The sequence below is a fragment of the Lytechinus pictus genome, chromosome 10, assembly GCF_037042905.1.
Source record: "Lytechinus pictus isolate F3 Inbred chromosome 10, Lp3.0, whole genome shotgun sequence".
Classification (NCBI taxonomy): domain Eukaryota; kingdom Metazoa; phylum Echinodermata; class Echinoidea; order Temnopleuroida; family Toxopneustidae; genus Lytechinus; species Lytechinus pictus.
The window spans coordinates 32,786,997-32,799,147 of NC_087254.1; the positions used below are offsets into that span (position 1 = coordinate 32,786,997).

The 12,151-nt window shown below is 36.1% G+C and overlaps 1 protein-coding gene across 2 annotated transcripts; it reads left to right on the plus strand.

Annotated features, from left to right (window-relative positions):
• Positions 1-1,928: 1,928 nt before the first annotated feature.
• LOC129269502 (major facilitator superfamily domain-containing protein 6-like protein A) lies at positions 1,929-9,264 on the plus strand. 2 transcript variants are annotated; one of them, XR_010294924.1, is made up of 3 exons: positions 1,929-2,288; positions 4,880-8,670; positions 8,722-9,264. XR_010294924.1 is itself a non-coding variant. In XM_054907009.2 (2 exons), exon 2 carries the CDS (start codon positions 5,299-5,301, stop codon positions 7,576-7,578), a length of 2,280 nt encoding a protein of 759 aa, XP_054762984.2. In that variant the 5' UTR covers positions 1,929-2,288; positions 4,880-5,298; the 3' UTR covers positions 7,579-9,264. The 2 variants fall into 2 exon arrangements, 1 of the variants encoding a protein (XP_054762984.2); XM_054907009.2 differs by having other exon boundaries at positions 4,880-9,264.
• The last annotated feature ends 2,887 nt before the right edge of the window (positions 9,265-12,151 follow it).

The window sequence follows — 12,151 nt, forward strand, 5'->3', positions numbered from 1 at the left end:
GGTATCTTTTTATTCTTGTAATCGAATGTAGAATGGGCCATGAGGTATCAGAATTACAATTTTGTCATCGTACTCGCCAAATGGCCAAATCATTTTCTTTACAAAACTTACCTGCGTGTATCTAAAAATAAAACAAGCGAGCACAACGCAGGAGGAAAGATGTACAATATCTTTATTGGTACCATACTTTGATTTGATTTGCATTGTTTCATTTACAAATTCATAGTAATAACTGGAGAATAATTACAATTTACAATAATACATACATACATACATGATAAACAAAGAACAATTGGATTAAAATGTCAATTTTAAAAAGTGATCATTGTATAGAAAATTAGCAAAGTATTGAATAACTAAGTGCAGTAAGTAGGCCTATAATTTGTTTTTCGTAAAGTAAAATACATAATTAGCCAAACACTGTTTTCATGACTGCATACATTGAACACTTACAATGTTACATATAGGATGTAAATACAAATGACACGCACAAATTGAATTATATTATTGTGCATATTAGTGCAAAAATAAATAAAATGAAAAAGCTGATGTAAGAGTAAAAGAAAGAGGGAGAGAGAGAGAGAAAAAATGATTCTTCAAGTCAGTCACTGTTGAGATTTATGTGTTTGGAAAACAATGTGCTTTTCAATTTTTGTTTAAAGCTATGCAAGCTTTGGGGAACCTTTAAACTATCATCTAATGAAATCCAGAATTTAATCCTAATTAACGAAAATATCTTATTTGCAAAAAGATATTGTCATTTCATCGTTAAGTTACACAAAGAAAATAATTGGATAATTTTCTCCTCTTTAATACTTCCTTATCCTTATCACTTGTTATTTTCATGAAATAATCTATATATTGGACAATTCATATTTTCATTGATAATTCAGTGTTTTATGTTGATCATTTAGTCCCACAGGGAAAAGGAGGCACATGCCCCCAATTGCCCCCTCCCCCCCCGCCTTGTCCCCCCCCCCCCAAATAACCATAGGAAACTAATTTTTTTTTTCCAAAATGGAGGCCTTTTTTAAATGAAATATGTCTTTTTCTAACAATATACTTTTTAAGAAGTAAAATAATACATTTTAGGTTAAAAAATCACTAACTTTTTGGCTCGTCCTTCGCGCTCCATCAATTATCATTATTCAGTAAGGTAGTACTTATCCTGTTTACGGTTTTCAAAATGTTTAGAATGTCCAGTGTCTAAGTTTTTATTATTTACAATTTTTCTCGCGTTTCGCGCTAGCATCAAAGGTATTCATGTTTCTGGTGACAAAAAATTTTGAGGTCGCGATTCGCACTTAAATAACTCGAAATAATGCCCTTATATTTTAAAACTGATTAGCACCATGAAGCGGATTTTGCAACTTCAGATTTGAAATTTTTCCAAAGCGCTTGCATGCTATACTCTCTCGCGGAAAAGAGCCTATATATCTCAGAAATCACCGAGTTCAAAAGACTCTCCTCAACCTATAAATTACTACAAAACATCCAACTACTTCATGCAGAGGGTAGTGTCATGGTAACATGTACGTTTGCACAAAAATGCAAATCTTCACATACTAAGTACTCTTTGTCTTTGCCCCCCCCCCCCCTCCTCCAAACGAAAATATGTTCAGAGCCGCCCCTGCTTTTACTTTTTAAATGTATGTTAATCTAATTTGTAAAATATTCACGCACAAACACTCTGTATGGGTTAGCTTTTTCAACTGGTTAATTTTTTTTTTTGGGGGGGGTTGTAGTCCATTAAAAAAAACATCTTTCTCATCACAAAATAAGAGATTAAAAAAAAGTTCAGCATATGTTTCATTTAGAGAAAATCATAGGTGATCGATCGTGTACGTGTATATGCAGTGGATCCTATGCGTGCATCCGGTGCGTTGGTGTACAAACAAATGGTACCAAACAACACAGAGGCAGTGCGCGCACACACTGGACATATTTTCAATAAGCTAGGGAGCGAGTTACGCTATAGCATGAGTTTACAGTTTAAGACCTTAACATACGCTGCAGTAGACTCTGCCAGTCTGCCTAGCGTTTTTATGCCTTATTATTTATGGCTGTCGCCTGTGCATGCCATCAATTTTGTGCTGGAGTCTTGGAGTGTTGACAAATGGGCATACGGTACGGTACCGTATCATTGACTGAGCCTGGGAATTGAAGCGAGGGATTGAGTTATTGTCACTAGCAGCCGTCGTTAGTCATTATCAACACAGATTATGAAAAGTAACAGATGAATTCTGCTCTGCAAAAGCTGACAAGACGTCAAGCCAGGGTTGAGACGAGTGAGTATACTAGTGACTTTAGTGTTGTATCGTGGCCTAGTATTAGTATTACCTTAAGTTAACTGTAAATTACGAGAATCTATGGGCTAATCTGACCTTAAGGCTTAAGATATGGATCTCGAAGTCGATGAAGGCCTGGAATGCTCAGTAAGATGAAGTCGAAGAGGTCGTTGCAGAGCGCTCTGGGTCCTAGCTGTAGTGGAGCTGCCGGGGTATGGTGCTTCCTCAGGCCGGTACGCTTTCAGCGGTGGATCCATGCACACTCAATAACAACTCATAACAACTAACCTAACTAAAAACTGTCTCCTATTTATACCCTGTCCCTTACTAGGAGTTACTGCCAAGCATGGGTGAGCAAGGCATGATGTTATAATAGAACCATATAAATTGCCCAATGCAGCAGCTTAAAACTAATATAATACAAAGGGATGCATTGACATTAACATCTTGTATCCAAGAGAGGGGAATGTCTATTGTTATAGTAGAGGCTGTGTTCACACAGTATACAATCAAGATTAAGGGAAGTGTTCACATGACACATGTACATAAAATTAGTGCTTGTCTCTACACTAGTACTCCGTGACAGTCTCCTATTCGTTGTTTGCAACACAACTGCTACTAGTACTAGTACTAGTACCGTATGGTAGGGGGTCCTAAAGCTACGCGGGTCCTAAAGCTACGCACCACTTATCGCGCATGCAGTTTTTAATGGCAAATGCGCACTCTGTGTGTGGAACTGTGACTGCAGTGTGACGAACGATTCCTAATCATTTTTTTCTACAGAGGCTGCAGTAAATCTCTAAATGCAGAGAAAACCAAAAACTTTTTGGAATTTTGGAGTTATATTTACTTAAATTTCATTTTATCCTATAATATTATGAATATATTCTAGAAATTGAGGCACAGGAAATACTATTTTTTTACATGATAAATCGAGTGCGTAGCTTTAGGACCCCTTCTACATCGGGTGGCGAAATCAAGAGGTGTTCGGAAAACACGGCGGGATTTTCGTTTTAGGGAGTTTTGCGATATTTTCTTCTTGGTTAATGATCTTTAGAATGTTTGCCACAAATTAGTGAAAGATATTTGTTGAAATATTAAAATTGGGATAGTTTTTATTGTTTGAAAACAATGTGCGTAGCTTTAGATCCCCCCATCATACTAGTTTTCCCAATGATCACACAAAATGTTAAACAAGTCAAAACCTTTTCTCTCTCTCTCACATTTTCAGTTTTCAAGCAGGGGGGGGGTGAAAAAATAGATCACCCCCCCCCCCCCTAAACAATATAGGCTCACCGCTTGGATGTATGCCAGTGCTATCTGACTCTGAGGTGTTTAGTTTATCAAGTGCAAGTTTGAATTAAGTCATTGTCACAAAAAAACCAAGCATTTTAAATTGATCTAGGCCTAATGGCTTTCAAATGATAAAGATTGTCCACTATGCCTAGATCTAGCTTGTGTGCATGCATTCTAATGAAGAGACATATGCAGCACCTACAAAAAACTGTACACTTAACACTTGCAATAGTAAATATTCATTAAAATCCAAGCCAAAAGGAAATGATATTGGATTCCAGGCATGTCCTATAAAGGCCACAAAATGCAGCATTAAAGCCATTAATTCTCCCTGAATCGCGTGTAAAGACAAGTGATAATACGTAGGGTGATGGTTCGTAAAGGCTCCACTACACTTCACTACCACAACACTACGCTACACCTACATGTACCTGAACCATCAGGGCTCGTAAATAACTTTATGTTTATATGGTAAACACAATTAGTCATGCAAAAACATGACCTTAAGGCCACCGCACACCTTAGGACTGGTCTGCGACTCAATTTTGGAAAAAAACGTAGTAGAAGTTGATGCTAATATTGAAACTTGGAATATCTTACTGTGTAATGTTCGAAATCATCGTACGAATACATATGTTCAAATCTGTGACTATGCTATCTTCCTTCTTAGAATAAAAGCAAATTTAATATCTAGTCGTAATGACGTCATAGCACTCGTACGATTGGCTACGATTTGAAACTTATTTGGCCTTTACTCCAAAAAAAAGGCTTGCAATCTTTCAAAATGGTTATATTATTCTTTCAATTAATTTTAACCTCAAATAAAATGATGTTCCATTTACATTTTCAGAAAATGAGCAAAATTCGATTTGTTCCAAAATCGGATCGCGAACAGTCGTAAGGTGTGCGGTGGCCTTTACAAGTGATCTATAACAGCTCGTCTTACATTTCACCCTGTCTCACTCCTTTTTCCATGCTTCTATCAGTCTCAAAATTTTTGATATAAAGCCAGTTGCTATTTCCTCTCAATTATTATTAACTGCCGATTCCAAAACATCGCGAACACAAATGCGCATTGATCGCAGCTCAAGACACATGAATATTTATGATTATTCCTATGGTTTGGGACCGTTTCACTCTTTGCATATATTCATTTATCAGATCTCAATTATATTGGCCATTTTATCTGATGAATGATTCAAAATTCTGAAGAAAACAATGATTTTGTTTTACCAAAACTTAAAATGGGGCTACAAGCATTCAGTCCTATTTCCCTCTTATTTTACATTATCCAGGTATTCCAGGCAAATTGTCAACCAGAGTTCTGTCTTGATGAATTCAACCTCTTTTGCTGATGTATCCATGACCAAAGGAAAAACCTCATGTAAGGATGCCTGAGCATTGATCTGCTGTGAATAAGATCGATGCTGTGCAATCATTGTTAAGAGTTTTGGCGATATCAAGAATGAGTCTACATCTTCACCTGATTGATTAATAGAGGAATATTGTTCTAATTCCAACTTAACAAAGGTACAAACCACAAAGAACACTTATAATGAATTGGAGGGGATGAATGTTTCTTAGGAAATGCAGTAGGGAGGTGTATGGACATTATTGAGATAGGAATGTTTTAATATCTACTGCTGATAGTTACAGCATAAGATTATATGAATGGAACATTCTTGGTCATAACTTAACAAATCGATCATTCACAATGGCAAAGCAAAAGCAAATCAACCTTCAGGTGCTGCTTCTACTAACTGGAGTATTCTTCACAGCTCTTTCGGCTGCAAAAGCATGCTTTGTTCCATACATTTCTATCTACCTTAGACAGTTGGGCTTGACAGCAATGCAAGTGGGAATTATCTTAGGATGTCAAGGTATGCTTGTAGCCTTTACAGCATCGTGCATTGGAAGGTTCCTGATCAGATTCCGTTATGCCAGGTTGTTCTTGCTTCTTGCGATCCTCGTCTACCTAGGAGGAGTGCTGGGTTTCACCATGATTCCAACATCTGGAACAGCCCTGTTTGAGGTATACTGCATTGGATTTGTCAAAAACAGAAATAGCACTGCATCTATTAATTCTAATGTGACGATCACAGTAGAATTTATTGAACATAACAGTAGCAATGAAGAAGTGTCGACTGCCAGAATGAAGGTCTCCTCTCCCACATCTCCAGATAACCCAAGGACAACTGCAAAGATTGAGACTATTCCAGGTATGCAAGGTAGATTAGAAACCACCACACTTCCACATGTAGCTCCTGATGGTGAAAAGATGCCAGCCTCAGTTGCACCAGTTGAGAAGGTTGAAGATACAGAATCACAGGAGAGTCTGGTGAAGACAGTAAATAAATTGGATGGGGTAGATCCTGGAAGTATTTCTGAACCTCAATATGAAAATATGCTTAACCATGATCCAGATGAATTTAATAAGCAGGCAGAAGTTCCAACCCCTCTTAGTTTTCTGAGAAGTCGCCACAGACAAGGCAGCAGCAGACCATATCCTCGGATGGAAAATGATCCTTATCTACCAAGAAAACGGTATCGTGGTCAGCAGTTCAACAGAGAGCAGAACCCTGGAAGAAACATGGAGTCACTGGACACTCTTCCAAACTGGAATTGGCAATCTGAATCCCAAAAAGACTTTGATACAGAGAGGTACCCTGCATGGGACTGGGATCAAGATCGAAAAGGATACCAAGTTGATGAAGATGAAGATGATGATCGTTATAATGAGAATGTCTTAGATTGGCTTGTAAGGAGTGGAGTTGGACGTACTTCAACTCGCGGTCAACATTACTTGAGGAATAGAGATAAGAGAAGTGCTGTTACTACCAATATTTCCCAAGAAGGAGGAACTACAGGACTGCCGTCTAGTGGAATCACAAAGGAAATTGATGATGTATCATCAAGTGGTATTTCAAGCACATTTTGGTTGGCTCTGCTGGTGGTTGTTATATCTGGGGTCTTTGCAGGACCCATTGAGCATATGTGTGATACAGCCTTGTACCACCAGCTAGACAACATTGATGAACTGGACAAATACAAAAGACCATCTCTCCTTACCATGCCTGCATTTGCTATCATGGGGCTTGTATCAGCTCTTGTGGTGGATAGTACTGCATGTTTCCTTTATGGCAATACAAGTCACATGACTATTCATTTCTTCTTGAGTGCTGCATTCATTGGAGTTATATTTCTGGTTGGAATTATTGTTCCCCTTAGCCACAAGATCAAGAATCAGCAAGAAGGCAAGTACATTAAAAGCATCAAGTTCTTATACAGTGATGGTCATACTGCCGTAATGTGTGCCACCCTGGTTGTGACAGCCATGATAGCCTCATGCGGTGATGGGTTCTTGTTCTGGCTCATCCAAGATCTTCATGGAGTAGAAACTACCATGGGTGTCAGCTTGGCAGTGGCGTATATGACTGAGCTACCTATGTCAATGATCTTTACGCCTTGGCTTGTTCAGAAGTTGGGAAATGTTTGGTTATTGGCTTTGGGAACTGCTTGCCAGGGACTCCAGAATCTTTATTTCTCAATCCTGTGGACACCATGGGCAGTCGTTCCTATTCAGCTTGTTCATGCTCTTGGTAGATCGGCCATCAGAGGGTGTATCTTGGCCTTCCTGAATGAAGCATCTCCACCAGGAATGGGAAAGGCCATCCAGGTGACAGTTCTTGCTCTTGAACAAGGAGTGGGAATTGCCTTAGGTAGCATCTTATGGGGTGTCTTGTATGGAATTCTAACTGTGAAACTGATCTTTGTTGCTGCTGCCGTATTGGCCCTGGTATGGACAGTAGTCCTCATCATATGTGCTTGCAGACTGCCAACCAAGAAGCGATTCATGTATGCGAAGCTGCTGCAGTCAGATATGGAGATGGATATGAAAGGAGGGTCCTTTGGTGGTAGTGACTCAGAGGACAATGAGGAGAAGCAGTGGTTGCATGATGCTATTAGGGGTGATGATGATGGTGATGAAGAGTAGGTTGAATTCAATAATTACGAATGATACCTTGATACATGTAATTAAATAGAGCTAGATTTATATGTATTCTATAGTATGTACATATGGATTTGAATTATATTGGGGTATTTAATTATCAACAGCTGTAATATGATATTGTGATATCACATTCCTCATGAAATATTATCCAGTTACACTTACCGTACATGTATGTTCACACGCTACCCGTTTTCAGCTTTTTTAATAGGTAAAAAAACTAAACATGAAATAGTTGCAGTAGATGAAAAAAAAACACATTGACATTTTGTGGCTCCTTTTTTTTAGGACCCTTATGAGATAGGTTAGGGTATTTATGTGACAATGTTTGGCTTAAAATGACCATAAAACTGGGTTCTGTCATGTCAACTAGAGGAGGACAAAAAGACAAGGTCACATGTATCTCTTCAAGTTAACTTGTACTTGGGGGTGACAAGAAGACAAGATCCTTGTTCCTGCTAAGTCAAAAAGGTGAAATCCAAAAAATTATCAACCTGTCCCCTTGTTCTGTGGAATATCACTTCATGATACATGTAGGATCTTGTCTTCTTGTCCTGAAATTTTTCTTGTCATTTTAGCTTGCAATGTCGACAAAGTGATAAGAAAAAATATAATTTGTTCAATAATATCTATATGTTACATAAAAAGAAAAGTATGATTCTTATTTCAAAGAATGCCTGTATGAATTTATTATGTTTAATATCCTAGTGATGCATGTATTTTTATTATTTTCTTGATTTCTTCTCACCTTGCTTTTGATATTCACAATGGTACTTCATTTGATTCTAAAATTTTTATCAAACAAAGTGATTTATGTATCCTGCTGGGATTCTGGCTGCTTTTTGCTCAGATTCATGTAATGAAGATGCAGACCTACATGTATATAGTGTACAAAGAAGTTTAGGGGGTCAATTGTAAGTAGAAATACAATTTACAGTGCAATCAATACAAACTAGTGAACAAAATGCAATTTCAATATGTTCCATCATATTTTGTGTCCATAAATGTAATTTTGTACATAATATATACATTACATTGTATATGTATTGACCAGAAATTAACATTTCATACTTACCGGTAATCTATGTGTGTTTTATAATGATAGTGTGTTAAACAACATTGATACAGCTGATGTGCATGCCACAGTCACATTTCATATACCTTATTAACTCAATTTATTTCTTTAATATAGTATAGTTTGATAAATATTTATAGCCTTGTTTATATCGGACAATGGGTTCACTGGGATAAAGAGCATCTAGTATAAAAAGATCATAAATTTCACACAATCATAATCATATGGAAAAATAATGTCAATGTAATGTACTTGTCAGTCCCAGATGTGCAATTATTACAATAGTATGAATTTTATGAACAGTGTATATCTGGAATTACATAACATTCATCTTGTACATAATGTACAGTGTATTCCTAATTAGACAAGGTATTTGACAGACTTATTGCAGTTATATTGGATGAGAGATATGTTCTATTCAGATTTATGTAAGTAGAACATGATATGCAGTGTGTAGTAGGCAGGGTGCTACATAACTTTTTAGAAGCACTTGCCCAGTCGGGCAAGTGAATTTTTAAATAGTTGGAATATACTTGCCTAAAAAATCTATTTCACTTGCCCGAAAAAATCATTGGAAATAAAAGTTTTACTTCTTCAAAAGAAAATTTTGTGGTTTTATAAACCATTGACCCTTTTCTCTCTTTTGACATGAACTGATCTACATTGTTATTGCATTTCTTTTTCAAACGTGATTTTATCTTATCTGCCATGACCAAAATTAGGGTCAATATATCATATCGACCCTAATTTTGGTCATTCTACTGTGAGAATTTTGCTTGCCCAATTCGGGCAAGTAGTTTTGGCCTTTACTTCAAAACACTTGCCCGACTCTAACTTTTACTTGCCCAGGGCAATCGGGCAAGTGCTTATGTAGCACCCTGGTAGTAGGTTAATGTAGTGGTTGAAGAGAACAAAGTACAGTACTGGTATTTGATGTTTCAAAAAGTAGGCTCTAATTCTTTGTATCGCCTGCATAGCAGAGAGAGACCAGAGGTGGCGCTTTGCCAACGGCGGTGTCATCAACATTGAAATCTTAACGAAGGTTAAGTTTTTGAAATGTCATCATAACTTAGAAAGTATATATGGTCCTATTTCATGAAACGAGGACACACATTTTAAGGGAAACCAAGTATCACTGATCATCTTGCATGAGTGTCCGGTCATACGATCGAGGTCAAAGGTCACTTCAGGTCAGCAAACTTAGTATTTGATTATCAAATGAATGGTGTTTTTTGGTGATGAATTGTTAATCTTATTTGTGTTCAAAGTCAACATTACTGTTACATTGAATTTGAATTGTGTAATGCAGGCAAGACTGCCACAGAAGTTCCATTTGTCTAGATTTAATGTGCATATACATGTACATAGAATATTTTTGGTGCAATACTGACTGTATAAAATTTACATGTTAAAATATGATTGAAATGGACATTATTGTATATATCAAGGCCTTTGGAAATTGAACACAAGGTATTTATTTAGAATGTCAATGTATGAAATATAATATGCAGTCTGTTAACTGCTGAACAGGGCAGTTCAGTGTTGAAATCTTCTACGGTGCATGTAGATTTCTTTCATAACTTCTTTATTTTCCTCTCCTAAAAATATCTTGTTTATTTTGTAGGGGTGAGGGCCTAGGGGATACATCTGGCATGAACAATATCAGTGAAATACAGATTTTTCACCCATACAAGTAAATATATACTGCCGCAGTACTTTTAAGAAGCCACAGTACTTTAAATGACTCATCAAAGAAATTAACCTTGGTATAACTTGTTATTATTATTGGTTTCCATTTGTACAATGAAGTGGATTCAATGTGTTTCAATTTTATTTGTCATAGACTACATGTTGTATATACATGCACACTTTTTCATGATTATTTTCTTGTGCAGCACTGCTGCAGTACTTATGAAAAGCCATAGTACTCAAGTACTTCATCAAAGAAATTGAACCTTGGTATAACTTTTTATTATTATTATTATTATTATTATTATTATTATTATTATTATTATTATTATTATTATTATTATTATTATTATTGGTTTCCATTTTTATGATCATTTGGATTTTATGTATTCAAGTTAATTTCATGTATGATCATTTTCTAACAAATTAGTGACTATTTCAGTGTATGCAAACATTCCTTTGATCTAATCAGTGGTCAATTTTGAAAGGGAAAATTTATCAAGGGCTACGCAATAAAGTATCTACCCTCTTGATATTTTGAATGAAAGAATAAAAGGAAAAATGAGAGGGATTCCAAAGACTAAAATTAAAAAAAAGATGTCTGTGTCCTATTAAACTCAAATATACAGTTGAGAAAAATCATTATCGTATCACATTTTGGATGTCATGCCCACCTACCCTGTCAAAATACTTTTGCACCACCCATGATTACAATGCATGTCAATTTTGTATGCATTTTCGGAGCACATCAGCAGGCCATTTATATTCCATTCTTGAAATGTGAGAAGGGAAATTAAGACATAGAAAAAATGATTCTCAATTTGAAATGATACCTTTGTGCAAAATAGCTTTGAGGTGACCCATGCTTAACATGTCAGTGACATGCATTTGTTATTATTTGGGTATTTTGTAAGAAATTTTTAGAAATGATGTTATGCAGTTTTGTTATTGTGATTACGATATTTATTGAAGTTATCCACTGGTTGTTTTGTTTTGTCATTTCTAGCAAAAGATTGTCTTTCAGTGTACGAGTATTCATTAACATGTGTTCATTTTTTGTGTGTCTTTCATTGTAAAAGTATTAATCAAATTTGTACATTTTTTGAAAGGGATTTCCGTTATACATTTGTAAATTACAAAATTCCACCCACATATTTGTTGTGCAAGTATAATGTAATTTAGCAATAGAATTTATGTATACTTGAAGAATGCATTTTTATAGAATTCCATAATTGTCTTGATAAGAATCAATTATTAGAAAATTACAAGCCTATCAATAATTCCTGGATGAAACAATCAATTGAAATTTGAAGTCCCTTGAATATTAGAGTAATTGTATCTTGCCTTTACATTGTTTACCAGTATATGCAAGTGATACACTCCAAATGGGTGGAGGGGGGGGGGGGGCGTGATTCAAGCCAGGTACTGTTTCTCCCACAAAAAAAAGAGGTGTACCTGTTAACCCACCGGTATGGGTGAAGAATGATTTTATTATTTTCCTAATGTGATCAGCTCTCGTTCATCAACTGTATTCCTGTAATTGGCTGCATTTTCCTATGGAAGTTGTATAGAAATCGATAAATTGATTTTCAATTGCTCACATTTGCTCAGAAATTATTTCTACTGCATTGCGTTGATTTCAGTGCTCATTGTCTTTTTTTTCTTAAGGGATCAGCATTAAAACACTACTCCTTAAAAGCTGGTGTTTGATTACAATGACTGAATGAGTATTCTTAAATTATAATCATTCCATTTCTGACATGTCCCCTTTGCCACTGGGAAGTAAAATATTGT

What these genes read in the sequence shown, in the direction of transcription:
- LOC129269502 (XM_054907009.2), top strand. Translation starts at nt 5,299, where the DNA reads ATGGCAAAGCAAAAGCAAATCAACCTTCAGGTGCTGCTTCTACTAACT.